Source organism: Perognathus longimembris, chromosome 20 (genome assembly GCF_023159225.1).
Source record: "Perognathus longimembris pacificus isolate PPM17 chromosome 20, ASM2315922v1, whole genome shotgun sequence".
NCBI lineage: Eukaryota > Metazoa > Chordata > Mammalia > Rodentia > Heteromyidae > Perognathus > Perognathus longimembris.
Window position 1 is genome coordinate 43,376,046 of NC_063180.1, and position 21,264 is coordinate 43,397,309.

Consider the following 21,264-nt stretch of genomic DNA (forward strand, 5'->3'; position numbering starts at 1 on the left):
TTCTCACTACTGTCACTAGTCAAAATGCATTCTTGTGACTACCAATAGATAAAGAATTGAAGAACATCTGCTTCCATTAGTTATCTAAAGGAAGGAAACTTTTGGAAACAGAAAGTAGAATAGTGGTTGGAAAAAGAGGAGGAGAAAGAGTTGTCCAGTGAGTAAAGTGCTTCAGTTTTGCAAGATAAAAAAAAGTTCTAGAGATACATTGCACAGCAATGTGCATACAAGTTAGCATTACTCTACACTGAAAATGGTGAAGATGGTAATTATTATGTATGTTTACCACTCACAGAAAGTACTGAGACAGTAATAAAGACAATGACTATGCCAACATCTGTGAAAAGACACATCCGAATCTTTAGAGCCTGGCGAAAGCCAGCATGGATGCTGTACTTCATAGTTCATCACTTCATAGCTCTGAGACAACCTACAAGATCTACAAGCTCTGCACTACCCTTCACAAGTGCTTCCTTAATAGGGAAGAATAAAAACCTCTACGATCTGTGTCCAAGGACTCCTAGGGTAGAACTATCCAATTTCAGAGGACTAATCTCTTACAAAGAGAAATGGCTAATTTGAGTAGCACGTACATAATCAGGGTAGAACATAAGACAACTTAATAAAATACTCATGGAGTTTCCCATTTAGACACACAAATAATTCACTTACAGGAAAGTATTCATATTGTCCTTTGGCGTGAAGAAAATAGCCCTTGTAGTCCCCTCTCTGGAAGAGTCATTGAATTTGTGGCTGTAAGACTGAGCTGGCCTAAGGTGTTCTCTTTTTGAAATGCGATTATTGGAGAGTTTACAGGCTACATTCTGCTGAGTGCTTGTTTTTTCTGTTTTGGATAACTCATCCACAGTACTAGATTGGCACAGGCTTCCTTTTCTTTCAAAGAACAAGGTGACAGGCCGGTCCTTTGGGGGTAGGTGAACAGAGGAACTGTCTTTTGGGGCCACAGTTGCATCTCTTTTAGTTACTGATGGCTGGGACGCTAGCACATTGGGTTCTCCTTTACTTGCCGTGTTCAGGATAAGTAGAGAAGATGGTCTTTCTACTCTTTGCTTTGAGTGACAGAAAGAAGGTGCCAGGAGAGATTCCCCAATCCTTGCTTGTTCAACTGTCTTGAAGGCTTTACGCTCCTTCTCTAAAATATCTGTTTGCTGGCGAATCTGTTCCATCATCTCCTTTTCATTCTGCTGTTGCATCTGTTTTTGCCTTTTTTCCTTCTCTGTGTTCAGCTTTTCTAATTTCCTAAGCACGGTATTGGAAGAATCTGTATTCAAAGAGCCTAAATGATCTGCTGAGAAGTGGTATTTTCCAGCTTCCCTATTCATATTCAAAGTAAGAGCTGTCCTCTGTGTGTCTTCATTTTCCAACAGTTTGTTTCTTTGGCTATTTGTGTCTAGTTGGGAACTTGTTCTCAGGGGGTCTTGATGAGGAATATAAAAAAATGTAGGCAGACTATTAGAAATAAAAGACTCTCTCAGCTGGGGTATACAGGTGATAGGTTCTGAACTGCAGTCCTGCCTTTCCTTCACAGTCCCATTATGTACATCCTCTAAGTCAGGAGGTGGTCCTTTCTGATCCAGTGCAGAACTAGCCTCACTTGCGGCACTGAGGGCATTGTCCTGGGAATTAAGCTTTGTACTGCTTTGTGCCTTAGGTGATGGAACTTGCAAGTCCCCTTCATCTTGCTTGCTCCTCTGACTTTCCTCGCAGCTCAAAAGTTCTAAGCTTCCCTGAGAGCTTTCACTATCGGGTGTACCCTGGGGAGACGGAAGGCCATCAGGCATCAGCTCTGTAGACCATCTACGTTCCTCTGAAGGTGACGTACCACCTAGAGAACGGACTTTCAACAACTCCAAGCTAAATATAGCTTGCTCTAGTTCTCTCATTCTCCGACTCTCTCTTTTGGCCCGACTCACTTTCTTCTGATGCAGATCCTCCAGGGACTTGGGCCTCTCTCTCACAATCACTTCTTCCTGCAAGTCCACACCACTTGGGCTTCGGCCTCTTTCCTGCCACCTGTCTGGAGACTCTTTTGACAAGTCCACTGAACTTTCACGGCTAACACGATTACTCTCCATTACAGACTTATATTCTTCTACAGCTTTCACTCTGTTGTCAAAGGAACAATCCTCCCATTCTGCAGGGTTTGAACCCTGAATTTCCAGAGCTCCATATGCCTTGACATTCACTAATCCATGTTCTGGTTTGGATTCTTTTAGTCTTTGTTCTTTTAAAGCTTTAAACCTACATAAAAAAAACAACACATTACAAATTTATCTTGGTTATCACTAGACAAAATACATTTACACGAATTTTAAAAAACATATAAAGTCGCTGGGAATATGGCCTAGTGGTAAAGTGTTCACCTCCTATACACCAAGCCCTGGGTTCGAGTCCTCAGCACCACATATATAGAGAAAAGCCGGAAGTGGTGCTGTGGCTCAAGTGGTAGAGTGCTGGCCTTGAGCAAAAAGAAGCCAGGGACAGTGCTCAGGCCCTGAGTCCATGCCCCAGGACTGGCAACAAAAACAAAACAAATAAACAGAAGTGGCACTGTGGCTCAAGTGGCAGAGTGTTAGCCTTGAGCAAAAAAAAAAAAAGCCAGGGACAGGCCCTGAGTCCAAGCCCAGGACAGGCAAAAAAAAAAAAAAAAAAAAATTTGCCAGGTGCCAATGGCTCACACCTGTAATCCTACTCAGGAAGCTGAAAGCTGAGGATTGCAGTTCAAAGCCAGCCAAGGCAGGAAGGTCAGTGAGACTCTTATCTCCAATTAAGTATCCAAAAGAAGGAAAAAAAAAAAGCAAGAAGTGGTGAAATACCCGCTTTGAGCAAAAAAAGCTCTAATATGGGGTCCTTCTATGTTGCATTCAAGGCTAGCCTTGAATTCTAGGCTCCAGTTCTCTGCCTGAATCAGCCTCCTAAATCTCTGGGATACTTAGTAAGTATATTGCATCGAGCTTTCAAATTTTCTTTTTGTAATAACTTTAAGTATTTCTTACCCTAACTTGATTTCACTATTTCACATTCTACTTACATGAGTCAGATGATATTTTTATTATGAGGACACACTAGCCAAAATGTTCACTAACTCAAAAGGAAGTCTCTCATTTTTTAAATTAATTAGTTTATTTTTTGCCAGTCTTGGGCCTTGGACTCAGGGCCTGCGCACTGTCCCTGGCTTCTTCTTGCTCAAGGCTAGCACTCTGCCACTTGAGCCACAGTGCCACTTCTGGCCGTTTTCTATATATGTGGTGCTGAGGAATCCACCCATATCCCCAGCCCAATCTCTCATTTTAATAATGCCCTTATTTTAAGTTGTTCTTAAATGTGAAGGTAAAAATAGTTGAATGTTCAATTTTGTAAGACTTAATCTAATGTAAAAGTAATATTCTCAGCAGTTCTAACTACACACCGTGGAGGTTTTCAATCCAATTTAGTGTAATGAACATTTATTTAACTTTCATTATGACCAGACAATGTAGGGGTTAGAGATGGTAGAGGTATCACAGGCTAGTGAAGAAAACAAATCACACAAAGCAGAGTATACACAAAGTAGCTCAGAAAAGAAACATATTATATTTAAAAATATTACCTTTGTCTTGCTCTGAATCCTCTACATGTTGACTGCAAAAGGATAATCTTGTCCCTTTGTTCTTTGTACCTCTTACTTTCCCTGTAGCCTTTCCATCTGGCCTGTATGCAGGTAGCAGCCATATGCCTGCGCCTACAGAGCTCTCTCCATCTCTGCTGGATGATGATGGCTGAAGTCCGCAGCTCCAAGAACCGCTGCCTCTCTAAGTGGGCTCGCCAGGAAGCTTGGAGGAGGGCAGCTGCACCAGCCATCATGAAAGCATCCTTCTGCATAGCCCCATCTCTTAATTGCTTCAGATTCAGGTACTTCCTCCAGAATCGCTGAGAAGACAACAGAAACGGGTTGTCATGATACCACACATAGTTACAGAAAAGGGGGGGGAAAAAAGAAATTTCTCATGCCATAATTAGAGGCTAAAGGGCTAAATGGTTCATGGTTAAAATAAAAGTTTTCACTCTGGTGCTTCCAGATTTTGCTTTTTGTAATGGTAGATTACCAAAGTCAAGGAAGATATTGCTGCTTTAAAACAGGTGCTAAAGACTACCTTAATCCACAATGGATTCATGAAGCTACCACAGCTGCCTTACACAAACAGCACTGACACTGGAAGCCTATTATTATATTTAGGCAATCTAGTGGGTGTCCAGCATCTGAAAAATGAGCAGGATACATCCTCATCCCTGAAGTTTCATTAGTAAATGTTTCACAATAGTTCTGCTCATTAACAAAGGCTAAATAAAGGAAGACACTCTCACACTCATCCCACCTGGATAATAACAGATGCCTGTCTCAAGCGAAGGAAATGCTGCCTGCATAGTAAGACCCTGAACCATCGCTGCAACAGTATGATTCTGCGGAGCACCTCTTGGTGAAGCAAGTCTTGTAAGTGCTGCCGTTCCTTCTCCTTTAGGAAGACCTACCAGAAGGAAGAAAGACAGGAGATGCAGCTTAAGAAGAAATAAACACTTTATTTTAAGAATTACCATTTCTGGGCTGGGGATATAGCCTAGTGGCAAGAGTGCCTGCCTCGGATACACGAGGCCCTAGGTTCGATTCCCCAGCACCACATATACAGAAAACGGCCAGAGGCGGCGCTGTGGCTCAAGTGGCAGAGTGCTAGCCTTGAGCGGGAAGAAGCCAGGGACGGTGCTCGGGCCCTGAGTCCAAGGCCCAGGACTGGCCAAAAAAAAAAAAAAAAAAGAATTACCATTTCTGTGGTAAGCTTTTAGGGAAAAAAAAAACTAAAATGGCAAACACTGATAAATATTTCTATCAATTGATCCACAGTAGTCATTGTCAAATTGAAAAGAATCTACTAGAATGTAGGAGGAGAATGGGAAAGTGAAAGTGTACAAAAATTCCAGTTCCTGAAACTATTACAACATTGTTGTTTTTGGGAAAAATCACTGCAATAATGTCATTTTTCGAGTGTTGGAGTAAGGGGAAATTATTGAGAGACACAGACATTCAAAACTGACATAATATAAATGATAAACATCTTTTGGAAATCTTGCATGCATTAAAGACTTCATATGGCCCAAAGTCATTAATTAATTCATGAACTTCTTCATTCCACTAATAAATCTTCAGGAGTTTGGAGTACATAAAGATAAATAAGACATATCCCTTTGGAAACAGAATTTGTACTTCATCTTTAACAGCTGGGATATTATATCTCAAGGAGGAAAAGACTAAAATAACAAGGAATACAGACAGAAGGTCTAACCCTAGCAACACAAGGAGTTAGAAATGTTAAAGGAGTTCATGTAAGACAGTGGAACAATTTGTCTTTGTAAAGAGGATATCTAATTCTATGAAGGTCTTTACCAAGAGGAAGATGTTTCAGTTTAGTAAGAATGTTATCAGGGGATTGTCAGTGAACAGGAGGTCAACATAAAGAAATTAAGATTTTGGTATGATGAAAGAAATTACTAAAATAAACCACATAAATGAGCAGCATTATATTGTATAAGTAAAGTAGATAAGGAGAATTAAGAAAAGAAATAAAATGGAAGCATTAGGAATGGAGAAAAAAAGAGATGTGAAAATCATGTGCAAGAAAAAGCAAAGGAGGGCTGGGGATATAGCCTAGTGGCAAGAGTGCCTGCCTCGGATACACGAGGCTCTAGGTTCGATTCCCCAGCACCACATATACAGAAAACGGCCAGAAGTGGCGCTGTAGCTCAAGTGGCAGAGTGCTAGCCTTGAGCGGGAAGAAGCCAGGGACAGTGCTCAGGCCCTGAGTCCAAGGCCCAGGACTGGCCAAAAAAAAAAAAAAAGAAAAAGCAAAGGAGAAATGGAACTTCAAGAGGTAAGTCAAAGGTGAACCTGGTTTCCAGCCTAAGAAACTAGATACAGGTGACAGAGCAAGTAGTTGAGAGATTAAAGGAAGCAGAGGAACCTGAACAATGTGGCCCTGGACAGGCTGAGTTGCAGACCATAAGACTATCCAGTCAGAAATGGTTTAGTTTATACCCAAAATTATAATCAGAGTAACACTGGTTTTAAGTTCTGCAATGAATGTTGACTGTATAATTTACAAAACCTTAATCAATTATCTTACAATATCTGATACACATTGTCTTTTCATAGGCAAAGTCATGCATTATTATTAAAATACAAAAAAGCACCTAATTTTGACAAAGGCTATATATATATATATATTTACCATGGTTTTTCCAACTTGATAGTTATCTGGATTAAGATTTATTTTCCTGAAGAAATCCTGAATGTTAAATTTGGACGGAATAATATTTCGGGGAAGAAGTACATGAAAGTGGCTTACAAAATCCTGAAAAGTAAAAAGAAAATGGAAAATAACAAGGAAATTGCATGTAAATAAGACCATAAACTAGCTAAGTTTTGTTTTTTTTTTTTTTTTTTTTGCCAGTCCTGGGCCTTGGACCCAGGGCCTGAGCACTGTCCCTGGCTTCTTTTTGCTCAAGGCTAGCACTCTTCCACTTTGAGCCACAGCGCCACCTCTGGCCATTTTCTATATATGTGGTGCTGGGGAATCGAACCCAGGGCTTCATGTATACGAGGGGAACACTTTACCACTAGGCCATATTCCCAGCCCTAGCTAAGTATTTTTTTAAATATCTTTTGCTCATTTTTTAAAACACAGTAATTTAAAAGGTGCTCATCAATATAAAGTATAAAAGGTTAATTTAAAAAACAAATGCAGGGCTGGGGATATAGCCTAGTGGCAAGAGTGCCTGCCTCGGATACACGAGGCCCTAGGTTCGATTCCCAAGCACCACATATACAGAAAACGGCCAGAAGCGGCGCTGTGGCTCAAGTGGCAGAGTGCTAGCCTTGAGTGGGAAGAAGCCAGGGACAGTGCTCAGGCCCTGAGTCCAAGGCCCAGGACTGGCCAAAAAAAAAAAAAAAAACAAATGCAGGGGGAAGATACTAAGATCTACATACTATATTATCAATGGAAATAAATGCAAGAAAAACAAAGGGTGGGAGCTAATTTTCCATCCTGACAAAATTTGTGTTAAAAGCCAAAGAAAACAAGTTATTTAACAAGCATCTGAAATTTATAGCCAAGAAAAAAAGGCAAAAGTGCAGCTCTTACAGAATGTAACTGAAGATAAAACTTTCTTTCCCAGTACAAGAATGAATTACTCCTGAAAGAACTGAGCTGCTGAAAGGCCCCTATAGAATTTCTACACTCATAGCAACAGTAGCTGGTATTAACAGCTGTGTGCCATCCTTGTAGTTTCCTGTGAAAGAAAATCCTGCTGAGAAACTAGGGAAAACCGCACAGAATCTTTTCTTCTGAATAGGTAACTCTGATTGAATTACTTCAGTGACTAGAGGAGTAGTCTGAAGAACTGCCGTATTATGAGAATATTTACAATTAGCAAACACTGATCAAGTAACAGCCAAATAGTGGACTCTATGACAGTACAAGCTTAGTGTGATACCTGGCATTCAATGGAAGCAAGTTCTCTAACCCTTTTTAAAAGGAGACTCAAGGAAAATAAATAAGTGGGCTCAAGGAAAATAAATAAGTGGGCTCTAACGTAATATTCCGTAGGAAGGATTTATTTAACATGGATATATATTTAAATATCATTACTGAAATATATCACCTGAAAAGAATATTTGGAGCTGTATCCTGATTGGCAAATTCGAACTGTTTCCAGCATCCCAGTGTATCGAAGCTGTCTTAGTACCAAGGCATCATTGAATCTCAAGGGCAGCTAAAACAAACAGAACAGAACAAAGGTTGGCCTAAAACAGTAGATATCCAAATTAGGATCCCTCTAGAATATCTAGGGATTACCCTAGTTAAGATACAACAAAAGTGATGGGACAAGCTTGCCTCCCAGACGGTAGCTTCAGAAAGCTTCTGACTGTCCAACCCTAAAGGAAGGAGCTTCAGGCTTCTTCAGCTGTGTAAGGACTGGACCTTAAAAACTCAGTAGGAATGTAGTTGCCCAGAATTCTCATAATCCAAGATGATAAAATTTATAACAACATTAGTCTATTCATGCATAGTCCAGTCAAAACCGTTATTAGCTGGGTGTCAGTGGTTTACATCTGTAACCCTAGCTATTCAGGAGGCTGAAATCTGAGAATCATACTTCAAAGCCAGCCTATGAAAAAGAAGTTAATTAACAAAAAGTTAATCAGCAAAATGCTAGAGTAGAGGCATAGTTCAAGTGGTAGAATGCCAGCACAAGTCTTAAAACAGTTTTAAAATGCATCTTAAGACATTCACAAAGATATATATTTGGAGTTCTTTATATTATTCCCTAAGTATTATTTTCAATGTTCCTCTAAGGCAATCCAAAATATTTTCTCCTATTACTAGGAAGGACATACCCTGATCAATGGGGAAAAAAATCAAATTAACAATTTATATTCAATAGTAATCAAAGCTAATATTTAATACTTATCCTAGTGCCTTGAAATATTTCATTATCAATAAAGAAAAATCCAACTTCTGTTTAACTTTAAATGACAGTTTCCTTTCTAATCACTGAGAGAAAAGCTTACATTTACTAGCTACTTAGAACAGTCAGAAAAAAGCAGATACTTACGTAAGTTAAAAAAAAAAGTTCTAACTGAGGAAACTGTGATAGAAAATACAAATTGAAACTATCCATGAGACAGGAGCTGCTGGCTCAGGGCTCTAAGCCTAGCTACTCAGGAGGCTGAGATCTGAGGATTGCAGTTCAAAGCCAGCCCAGGCAGGAAAGTCCTTGAGAATATTATCTCCTTAGCCACCAGAAACCTGGAAATGGTGCTGTGGCTCAAAGTGGTAGAGCATGAGCCTTGAGCAAAAGAGTTCAGGGATAGCACCCAGCCCCTGAGTTCAAGCCCCACGATGACTAAACAAAAACAAAAAACAAGAACAAGACAAAAATCCAGACTATCTCCTTGGTAAGGAGATATAGGGGAAGGAATCTCTAAATACAAAAATGCTTAAGCAAGTGATAGAGTGGGGGAGACTGATTCAAATACATTGTAAACTTGTGAAAGATACCAATGAAATCCCTCTCTGTATAAATAGTGTAAGCTAATTCATTAGAAAAGAGGGATAACAGTCTTGCAACCTCCCCTCCCAACACAAACATACCATACATGCACACACACACAAAGCTAAGCAATCACTTTTAAGAGTTTTGGCATGCATCCCAACAAAAGAGACTAAACTATAGAGTAACAAAAGTTTCAAAGAAAAATATTTTTCTTTCTGATGGAATTTCAAAAAGGTATTTGCTTCTTAAATTCAAAGAGATGCTAAATCAAACCCATACAAACTTTATAGATAGGTTAAATGTAGGACATAAGAAGAATGGCCTGAAAAAAAAAATGTTCATAAGAGTAATAGCTCTTATTTTCCTTAAAACAATTTAAATCTTGGTTTAAAGTAACCTAAGCTACATGCTGTCATTTTTTACCTTTTCAGCGTTAGAGCGAATGCATTTCACAAAATATGGCTCTGCTTGACCAAGTGTCTCCATCAGCTTACTTAACGAAGCCTGCAATACAAAGAAAAATAATTAGCATAATCTCTCATCCCAGGATGGCAACAATCCTCAGAAATATAAACAATAATGTTGGTAGGTATGCAAAACCTTTCTACATAGACGGGGGTTTCTTCTGGACAGCAAATTGTATGTATTCCCATTCTGGTTAATTAAAGATAAAGGTAAGAATGACAGTGCAATCTTAAAGCTGACAGCCTGACAAGAGTAAATATTGCCAATGTATTTCAGAGTAATTTAAATACAAAGTAATTTTTTACATGTCATTAAACAATCTTATTCAAACTCACTTTTAATGTTGGTGGTGATAGGGGGTTTTATTGTTTTTGTTTTTAAATATGCTCTTGCTGTATCACTATATCTAGTATCTGAGTTCAAACCCGTTTGGGGCTCAGATATTTAGGAACCTGATACACATTTAGACTATTAGGTATTTGTGATTAAGTTGCCATTTTTTCCCCTTTTTTAATCTTTTTGGGACAATGTCTTAGTATGTATTGTTTCACTGTAGTTCTATCAGTTTACTTTCTATAGCTCTTCTCCTAACCCAGTATTTTGTGCCACTCCCCTAAGAAAACTTTTTTGTTGTTGTTTTTTTACAAAAATGACTTCAAGGAGCTGGGAATTTGGCCTAGTGGCAAGAGTGCTTGCCTCATATACATGAAGCCCTCGGTTCAATTCCCAAGCACCACATATACAGAAAATAGCCAGAAGTGGCGCTGTGGCTCAAGTGGCAGAGTGCTAGCCTTGAGCAAAATAAGAAGCCAGGGACAGTGCTCAGGCCCTGAGTCCAAGCCCCAGGACTGGCCAAAAAAACAAAACAAAACAAAAAAAAACAAAACAAAACCAAAAGACTATGGTCTATTTTTTTCTTATTATAGTCATACTTCTTGTTATATCCATGACATATTTAAAAGATCTGTAATAGCCATTTTTAAATTAGCATCTATTAATTATTTATACTATATCTGCAATTTTAGGTCTGTTTCTAATGACCCCTTCCTGTTATGATTTTCAAAATATTAGAATGGATTTCATTGTCATATTTTCTTACATACATCATGTCTAACATACTCTGATCATATTCTCTCCTTATCTTCCCTTATTCTGTCCTTCCTCTTCATTTTTTGGTTTTTAAGTGATTGTGTTTTTCCTTTGGTTCTGAAGTGACAGGTTGTTGGCGTTTTTTCCTGGTGTTTAGTTAAATTTCTTAGTATCAGCTTGACTCTGAAGAAGACAACTTTGTCAGTGAGCTTTGTGAAAACAAGGGTAGAGGAGCCCTCTATTCTAGTGCCATTACTAAGGCAAGGTCTTCAGACCCATGTACCAATAAGTCACTTCACTCAAGCTTGTGGGAACAGAACTATTCCTCTGGTCCTGTGTAAGTAAATACCAGGAATTATTAGGCCTATGGAATTCTGAAGGTTCCTTAATCAGACTCATGGAGTCTAAACCATGAATGTACAGATCATGTAGAATAAAGGACACCACTAAGTGGCTACTGTTCTCTTTTATACTATTTTGTCCCCAAATTCATACTGCTTCTGTCTTTCTGTCTCCAACTGGCTTCTCTCCTTCTGAGCTTTACCCAACTACTTTTAGCCATTAACATGAAGCTTTGTTCATTTCCTTCCCTTTTTGAAGTTGTTGTATTCCCATAATGCTTGTTAAATGAAAACATTTGCTTGTATTTCTTGTCTAGTTTTTGTTTTTCTAGCAAAAGAGCACTCTCATTTTGATAAGAGTAGCATGCACAGGAAGAGCATGCAGTCAACAACAGTGGAACATAACCCATCCTAACCCTGGAGTTTCACCTCCATGATAACAAAAATAGTATCTATCTCCTAGAATGCTTGGATGAAAACTTAGATAATGCATGTGTACATATTTAGTAGCTGGCTAGGAAAATTTAGGAGATTTGCCATTATCTCTAGAAGGTACAAGACTTGCATCTGTTTTTGTTCTTCTGCATTTTCTAAATAACAAAACTCATTTATCCTATAATAATATCACAATGTATCAGAAACATTAAAGATGACTCATTTGTAAAAACTAAATATAAGTGAATATAAGATGAGAATAAATGAAATTCCTGAAGGTAGATCTTAAGAGGCATATATATATGCTTATTATACATACATATATACACGTATAATATATAGTTATATAAATACACATATAATATATAACATAATTTTCCATTCTGGTAAGTATATAGTACTCCTCTTCAGTTTGAACATGACATTTGGATCCACAGCACCAATAGAAGATCTAATGAGCTGGGTGCTGTTGGTTTACATCTATAATCCTACCTACTCAGGAAACTGAAATTTGAGGATCCAGGTTCAAAGGCATCCTGGGGAGAAAAATCTGTGAGACTCTCTAATTAACTACCCAAAAAGCCAGTAAAGCCTGGCCTCAAGTGTTGAGTGTTACCCTCGAGCAAAAAAAGCTTAGGGACAATGCCCTAGGCCAGAGTTCCAGCCTCAGGATGCACAGCACAAACATAAAGCCTTGGTCTATATATACAAAGAACTTAATCTGTATATACAGACAATGGGATATTCGATTCTCAGATCTCAGACTCTGGAGTAGCAAAGGTAGAGTCATCATTGCATGTCCAATTTTGGTTTTTTTATTATCAACATTCTCATTTTATCCCCCTCATCAAAAACAAATGAATTACTCACAGGAAATTGACTTTGCAGTGACATGTGAATGACCAAAAAGCAAATGACATTTTTCCCATCTCTGGTACTTCTTTCCAAAATGACCATTAAAATACTGCTTTTTAGTCACATAAACTATATCCAACTCAACTATATCATCAATTACATTAATCTTTCAATGAGAATCTACAAGAAACAGAATCTTATTTGGTATATAAGTACAAAAGATAATGACCTGAAACTGGGCACTGATACTAGGCGGTTTCTTCTTCTTATGGAAATGAAGAAGAGACTTGGTTATCCGATCCTGTAGTGTCAGTCTTGTCAGATGCTTCAAAGAATTCACCTCCAGCAAGTGCTGAAAGAAGGAAAAAACAATCTCGTAAGTCTAAGAAAAACAAAGTCCTCAGCCAGCTTCATAATTTCTTATCTATATGTTTATTATGTGAAAGCGGTGAAAATAGAAAGGTCACTAATAATCTACCATCCACTTCCTTTTAGAAGCTAGGAAGGTAAATTGAAAGTTAAGAGTCCAGATACTCTACTGCATGTAGAGTGCTAGATGTGACCTATGCCCGTCAGATATAATCCTACAGAAATGGAAAAGTACAACTGAGGCAGAGGCTTTGACTACCATTTCTGTTTCTGCTGACAAATACAATGTACAGTAGCTACACTAGCTTCTGTAGTCCCAGCCTCCAGGCCCTGGTCTTGTGGGAGTTCAGAGGCCAGAGAACAGGACACTGTTGTCACAACTGCTAGAGTAAATGCAGTTTAGGCAGGATACAGCAGCTTAAACCACAGGTGGCATGTGCCTGGAAGCAGCAGGTATACCACCAGGTCATTTCCAAGCCTTCTGACTGCAGCAGGAAGCAGTTCTGCATGATGTCTTACTACTCTGAAATTTCAGAGCTTCTAATGATTTTATAAGCACCTAATTGTTTGAATATAATCCTTTCTCTACTTAAATGTATCTACAGTGATCTCCAACTAAAAGCTCATTCAGTGACACAAATTAAACAAAATCCCAGGACTACAGGGGTATTCCAGAGACACACAAGAAAAAAAATAAAAAAGCAAAAGCAAAGTCCTTTATCTAATCCTTTTTTTTGGCCAGTCCTGGGCCTTGAACTCAGGGCCTGAGCACTGTCCCTGGCTTCATTTTGCTCAAGGCTAGCACTCTGCCACTTGAGCCACAGCGCCACTTCTGGCCATTTTCTGTATATGTGGTGCTGAGGAATCAAACCCAGGGCCTCATGTATACGAGGCAAGCACTCTTGCCACTAGGCCATATTCCCAGCCCCTTATCTAATTCTTTAATTAGGAAGACAAGCACAAATAATTTAGTATTGAAGCTTAAGATGACCAGCTTCCCTTCTCCTCCCCAGCATTTAGTAAGGGTACTAATGGAGAGTACTAAATGGCAGAGTGCTGGCCTACCATGAGCAAGGCCCTAGATTTGAAACCAGCCACACACATATGTATAATAGATTATGGTAAATTATACCCTGTGTGCCAAATACTACCCTCTGTTTTAAAGCAGTGTACCTACATGTAAAATAAAATGAATAACACTTCAAGATTTATGAAGAGAAGCAGGAAAGTCAAATGTTAAGAGTTCACATATTCTCGTTCAATAATGTATCATTCCACAGAGCATTTGTTCTACAATAGCAGGGCTAAGCAGTTACAACAGAAAACATAGAATCTTAAAGGCCACATACTTCTTTACAGAAACTCATGACTAACTCCTGGAATAGATGGTGAGAATTTAATATTCAGATTTGTATCTTAACCTGGCTCAAGGGAAATGGAAAGAAATCATGTAAAGTGGCAATTACTAATCAAAACTTCATATTCAGCTTTTAAAACAACTAAAAATGGTATTGCCACAAATAACTACTAACTTGAACTGTTCATTTAGCTTGGTCATTATATTAGCAGACTATTACTTATGAAACAGATTCGACTACATGTGTATAGTACTTACCTTGCATAGAAATAAGGTATTTCTTGTCTGTGAATTATAAAGTAATTATGTATCAAGGCATTAAAATAAAAAGATTTACCATAATACTCACTTTTGGAAGAGCAGGCTTGGATTTGATGTTTTTGTTTCTCCTACAAAGAAAAATTATTTGTCAGAAAAAAATAAACCAGTGGTTTTATTTTTACCAGTGGTTCACACTGTAATCCAAGCTCCTCAGGAGGCTAAATCCTAGATCTCCATTCAAGGGCCTCAGGGGTAGAAAAAAGTGCTAGACTAAATCCCCAAAATAACCAGCAAAAAGCAAGACTGGAGGCATGGTTAAGTAGTAGAATACCAGCCTAACATGTAGGAGGCCCTGAGTTCAAACCAGAGTTCAATGTAAAAACAAGCTAACTATAAAGATGATTTCAAGGTCTCTACTCAATAAGATTCAATACTAATTTATAGGACCATAGGCTTCCTATAAGATAAATTATATGAATCAATCAAGCAAGTACCGTTGGGAAGAAAAGGTAAGCACAGAAAAGGAGAAGATGACTGTAATGACTCATGTAACACTACTGTACATTCTAAGCTAGTTTCATCTCTGCATTCCTACGCTAATGAAAGATAATTATTTCTGCTATTTCGAGACTTGTCAAATGGAATGCCTAAAAGTGAATCTTTAAAAGTGTACTTTTCAGAGACGGGGAAGGACAGTGGACTGAAAGCATTTACCATTTTCACTCTGCATGAAAAGGATCCAGTGACAAAAGCAAGCAGATTCAGAGTAAGGAAAGAAGGAAGGCAAGGAGAAACTAAAAAGAGTAAATGAGGACCCAAGAAATAGCACAGAAACAATCACCAAGGAAGAAATAGCAGCAACGAGTTTGAAACTGGTGTCTGGCTCTCCAAGCTGGGGACAGGGTAAGGTCAGGAAGATAGAAACACCAGGTAAAATAAAGATGGTCTGGCCAAGGAACTGTCAATTTGGCTTTGGGAAGAAAAACAGATAACCTCTGAACCTGGCTTCCCAGCCCAAGAACTTGGAAGGCCAAGACTGGTCTCCTATGAAAGGCTAGACTGCAAGAACTAGTATGCTCTGGGTCCCCTGCGTCCAGGAGCAAGAGTTGACATCTTGAGAGAGTTCCTCGGAGATGCAGGGACAAGAGGTCATACAGCCTCATGGTCCACAGTGGTACACTGTGCTACAGAACGTGAGTATGCATCAGTAATAAAACATGGGAAGGGAGGGCAGACGAGTTAGGAGGGAGCAACAAAAGTTTAAGCTGTGGAAAGCTAGGCTGTGGCCAGGAAGCCAGAGGATACAGGAGTCCGGCAGGCTGCAGTACCAGAAGACCTGGGGTTGGAAAGACACTTCAGGCCAAAGAGGAAAGGCACCTGGACAGCAGCTGTAATTACCACCAGGGAAAAGTTCTGTGGTCCAACTCAGTCATGTGAACTGAGGAGATCACAGTTCACACCAGCCTAGGAAGAAAAGTTTGCTAGACAGCATCTCCAAAATAATCAGCAGAAAGCAGAGCTGGTGTGGCGGTTCCAAAACAGAGCAACCAGCTGAGCAAGCATAAGGGACCGAGTTCAAACCCACATGATGCATAAAATTCACAATTCTAAATACTGACTAAATGCTTTTTAGTCTTGCTTCAATCAAAATTATATGCACAAAATTAAGACAATCTATCATTTTTTTTAGCCAGAAATTTTAAAGTATTCGTAAAAAAGAAATCCACATTACTGATTAGTACTGACGTGAGAATTCCATGGGCTCTTTCCAGGAGTTTGCTGCTTGATGAATTCGCAAATATTCCATCTTTATCAAGCAAGGAGGTACTACTTGGTAGCCTGCTCTGGCGAATTCCCGTTCTGACATTCCAGGCAATATCAAAGGTGTCACTATAAAAATAACAACACTGTTTTTAGCTAATTGAAATATTCCTAGCAGCTGTGTTCAGGGTGGCTCAGGAGGCTGAGATCTGAGGATCACCGATTGAAAGGCAGGAAAGTGTATGAAATTCCTATCTCCTATTAACCACCAAAAAAACAGAAGTGGAGGTATGGCTCAAGTGGTAGAATGCCAGCCTTGAGTGAAAAGGCTCACAAACAGCACCTAGGCTCAGGATGTTTTTGTACCAGGACTGGTACCAAAAAAAGGAAAACGTTACTTGGTTAAAAATAAAACATTAAGGGGCTGGGGATATAGCCTAGTGGCAAGAGTGCCTGCCTCGGATACACGAGGCCCTAGGTTCGATTCCCCAGCACCACATATACAGAAAACGGCCAGAAGTGGCGCTGTGGCTCAAGTGGCAGAGTGCTAGCCTTGAGCAAAAAAGGAAGCCAGGGACAGTGCTCAGGCCCTGAGTTCAAGGCCCAGGACTGGCCAAAAATAAAAAAAACAAAAAAAAACAACATTAAGGGCTGGGAATATGGCCTAGGGGCAAGAGCACTTGCCTCCTACACAAGAAGCTGTCAGTTCGATTCCCCAGCACCACATATATGGAAAACGACCAGAAGGGGCACTGTGGCTCAAGTGGCAGAGTGCTAGCCTTGAGCAGGAAGAAGCCAGGGACAGTGTTCAGGCCCTGAGTCCAAGGCCCAGGACTGACAAAAAATAATAAATAAATAAATAAATAAATAAATAAATAAAACATTAAGTAATAGAAACAGGAAAAATGCTGAAAGAAGAAAATGATCTTGTTTGAAGATTACCAATCATGGAGACCTCTTCTCATTCAGAACAAAACATTTCTGTGGATGGGTGCACATTCCTACACAAATATGCATGAAGATAAACACATCATATAGCTAACATTACTAAATACATCCTCATTTCTTAATCAGTACATAACAGAAAGTACTATAAAATACAATGACTTTTATTATAACTTCTTTTTGTTTTTTAGATGGAAAGATTTCTCCATTAAGGATGGATTAGGAGTTTCCTTCCCGCTAAGGCCCTTAGGTATTTGAAACTAACATTGTAACTAGAGACTCCTACATTCCCTAGAATCCAAGCAGATTACACACATACATCTTTAAATGTGTGTGTGCATAGGGACTGACTAGCCAAACTGAGTTTGCGTCTCAAGGTGGCTTTTCTGGTTCTAGTTCATCATAGTTAAATTTACACTAAAGGTTGAGTCACAGTCATAGTTCTTATGTGCATAATATACAAGCAAGATATAATACCGCACACAGCTATATTCTTTCCTTTCTGTATTCCCACCTGACATTGAAGAGCTGACTATAGACAGAAGGATTTCTCACATGAAAAATGTTCTTGTGGATTCTCATCAGTGTGCATCGTTTGATTCTGTGTAAGAGGAGTAGATCAGTTCACAGCTTTCCCAGGAGCGACACTCACGGTTTCTCTCCGCTGTTTGTTCTTTGAGGGAGCCAACCCTCCATGATGACTGAAGGCTTTCCCAGAGCTGCAATGTTCATAGGCTTTCTCACCAGTGGATAATCAGGCCTAAAGCCTCTCACAAAGATGGTTTCTATTGGTGGTTTCTGTCTTGTATATGTCCTCTCGTGTTGTCTTAGATGAGTTGACTGACTAAAGACTTTTCCACACAGATGAGACTCCTGAGTTCTCCCTTGGGCAGGATTGCTCTTACTTTCTAAGGTTACAGGGTGTACCAAAACATTCCACACACAGGTTGCATTTATGTGATTGCTCTCATTTCTCGTCCTGGCAAGGTTTAAATGAGATACTGAATGATTCCACTCACTGATGACACGTATCATTTTTTTCTCGTGTGTATTTTCATATGGTGAAAAAGGCTGGAGGAATAACAGAAAACTTTCCCACAGAAGTGACACTCATAGGGCTTTTCTCCAGTGTGTATTCTCTCATGTGCGGCGCGTTGAGATGACACAGAAAAGGCTTTCCCACAGGTGCGACATTCATAGGGTCTCTTTCCAGTGTGTCTTCTCTCATGTGTAGCATGGTGAGATAACAGATGGAAGGCTTTCCCACAGAAGTGACATTCATAGGGCTTCTCTCCATTGTGTATTCTCTCATGTGTGGCATGTTGAGATGAAACAGTGAAGGATTTCCCACAGGTGCGACATTCATATGGCTTCTCTCCAGTATGTATTCTCTCATGTTTGGCACGAGAACATTGCAAAGCAAAGGCTTTGCCACAGGTGTGACACTCATAGGGTTTCTCTCCAGTGTGTGTTCTCTCGTGTTTGGCACGTTGAGATGAATCACTGAAGGCTTTCCCACAGGTGCAACATTCATAGGGTTTCTCTCCAGTGTGTATTCTCTCATGTGTAGCACAGTGAGATGACAGACGGAAGGCTTTCCCACAGAAGTGACATTCATAGGGTTTCTCTCCAGTGTGTGTTCTCTCATGTGCAGCATGAGAAGATGGCTGAGTGAAGGATTTCCCACATGAGCGACATTCATATGGCTTCTCTCCAGTGTGCACTATGCTATGTGCCTTAAGGTGACTTGGCCATTTGAAGGCTTTCCTGCAGATGTGACATTCATGCCGTTTCTCTTCAGTGTGTTCTTTTATGTGTCTCAAGGTCACTTGGCCTTTGGGATGCTTCCCCACCGGAAGGACACACCTGTGCTTTCTCTCTGGCATGTGCTCCTTCCTTACTTCCAGGATGAGACGGCTGAGTGATCACTTCCCACACACAGAGGGACCTTCATCTGCCCCTCCTCCAGTGGGCATGTCCTCCTGCTGCTGGAAGTGACTTGGCTGAATGGTGGGGGCAGTACACAGGTGGCTGTCATCAACTTCCTGGCTAGTGTCTCCTCCATCCTGCCAACTGAGCTCCATGGGTTGACTGAGTACATGCCCCAGGTCACTATCCTCACATACACTGTCTCGATTGTGTGCAGTCATATGGTGACTGAAGTTTGAAGGAACAAAGGCTGTTCTACACAAACTACAACCATGTGATTTCCCTCCAGCGTGAGTTACATTGTGTTTACAGCGTTCATTGCTCTCACCAAAGACTTTAGCACATAGACCACAGTCACACTGTCTGTTTTCCTTGAGAGACTTACTGCATTGTCTAATGTCTAATGAATTCTTCATAATGCCATTGTCATTTAGATGATCAATTTCTTTTTTTTTTTTGTTTTTTTTTTTTTTTGGCCAGTCGTGGGCCTTGGACTCAGGGCCTGAGCACTGTCCCTGGCTTCTTCCCGCTCAAGGCTAGCACTCTGCCACTTGAGCCACAGCGCCGCTTCTGGCCGTTTTCTGTGTATGTGGTGCTGGGGAATCGAACCTAGGGCCTCGTGTATCCGAGGCAGGCACTCTTGCCACTAGGCTATATCCCCAGCCCGATGATCAATTTCTTTGTGTTCCAGGTGCACTGGAGTACGTGAATATTCATGGTGGTTCTCTCCCTGATGTAGGCTAACACAGGTGATGTCTTCTGCATCCTTTAGCAACTCTGTTTCGATGAAGAGCTGTGAGTCTTTGTTTCTGTCGAGTCATTCCTGTCAAGTGAGTCTTGCAGATAAAGAGATTTCACTGACAGGGTCATGTGGACCTTACCGCTGATGTGTTGCATGTAAAGACTGCCATCTTTGCCATGTGGAATGGAAATACCAGGGACGCCATCATCCCAGGACAGTGCTCCTCTAGGCTTTCACTCCCAGGCAGTCCCTTATTATAACTTCTAAATGCTGCTATAGTACACTTTACAATCTTAATATATCTACAGTCTATATAGGATATCTAATTTCCTCCTGAAACCTCTGATTTACAGGTACGCTCACTAATGACACCCCCACCAAAATAACTAAGATCTAATTATTAGTTGAGCACTGTTTTAGACACTAAAGACCAAGAAATGACAAAATCCATCAAATTATGAGTGACAAAAGAATGAGGTCTTCCCAGCTAAAGTAGAGACCAGACACTTAATCTTTCCAAAAGCCAGTGAAAACACAGTAGCATAATTCATAAGGAGCTGAGAAAACCCAGTGCTACATCTTGGCGGCACAGAAAGCACATTGCTTCTCAGGTGCTGGATGAGTGGGGAGTCTCTAAGCTCCACAATCTCCCTCCCCACCTCCTCCCAACCTTCTGGCACCAGTGAGGACCAAGATACCACACACAGGTCAGGAGGCCACTGAAAACAGCAGGACTCAATCCTCACCCAGATACCTCTCAGGGTGCTAACAAGCTGGGTTATATGCTCCACAAAAAGGTAGAACAAATTTTGCGGTCAATCTTACACATTCTTGGCTCTAAAAGAATAATTTAGGGGGAACAAATGCAGCAATGGTACTCACTGGACACTATGCTGAAATTAACTATACAACTTGTGGATGGGGATGGGAGAGAAAAACTGGGAGCAAGCAAGGGAAATGGTAACTTAGTTCAAAAAGAAATGAACTCTTTACTGACTTATGTAACTGACTGTACCCCTCTATACATCACCTTTATAAAAACAATTTAAATTTAAAACAATAATAATTTAGCACCAACTACATGGTCAATTATTTTCCTATTATTGTGCATACAAAAGAACAAAACTAAACTCCTCACCATTAAGTGGCTTATACTCAGGAAGCAGACAAAAATAAACATATAGGAAACATATCAAATAAAATAGGTACAAAGAAGAAAAATTAGAATGATGGGATAAAATATGATAGGCTAATAGAGCTCAGGGAAGGCCTTATGAAGGCCTTATTGCTATAGTTCCATTGAAACAGAAATGATGTGGACATGGCAGTGCATGCCTGTAAACTCAGAACTCAGGAAGATGAGGCAAGAAGATCATGAGTTCAAGCTCAGGGTGGGATATAAGAAGTTCAAGGTTATACAGCAAACTTGTCTCAAAAGCCAAAAAAAAAAAAATGAATAGGAGAAAAAGAAAATAATGACATGAAGCAATTATGTGGAACTCAAGCAGAAAGTCTTGGAGATGGTCACATTGATGAGTATGTTAACTAAGTCTACCAGGCTAGAGTAAAAATGAGCGGGGAAAACTACTCAAATACTAACCAGTAAGATT

At 39.9% G+C, this 21,264-nt stretch overlaps 1 protein-coding gene across 9 annotated transcripts in view; it reads right to left on the bottom strand.

Moving 5' to 3' along the window:
- Myo9a (myosin IXA) overlaps positions 1–21,264 on the bottom strand; it is a 143,175-nt gene that overhangs the window by 44,141 nt on the left and 77,770 nt on the right. For all 9 annotated transcript variants that reach the window (XM_048329422.1, XM_048329425.1, XM_048329424.1 and 6 more), the window contains 9 exons: positions 16,024–16,167; positions 14,366–14,405; positions 12,520–12,642; positions 9,529–9,609; positions 7,711–7,821; positions 6,279–6,401; positions 4,377–4,526; positions 3,611–3,930; positions 673–2,262 (listed from right to left, as the gene is read on the bottom strand). In XM_048329422.1, coding sequence (XP_048185379.1) covers positions 673–2,262; positions 3,611–3,930; positions 4,377–4,526; positions 6,279–6,401; positions 7,711–7,821; positions 9,529–9,609; positions 12,520–12,642; positions 14,366–14,405; positions 16,024–16,167 — 2,682 coding nt within the window. The remainder of the gene's footprint in view (positions 1–672; positions 2,263–3,610; positions 3,931–4,376; positions 4,527–6,278; positions 6,402–7,710; positions 7,822–9,528; positions 9,610–12,519; positions 12,643–14,365; positions 14,406–16,023; positions 16,168–21,264) is intronic.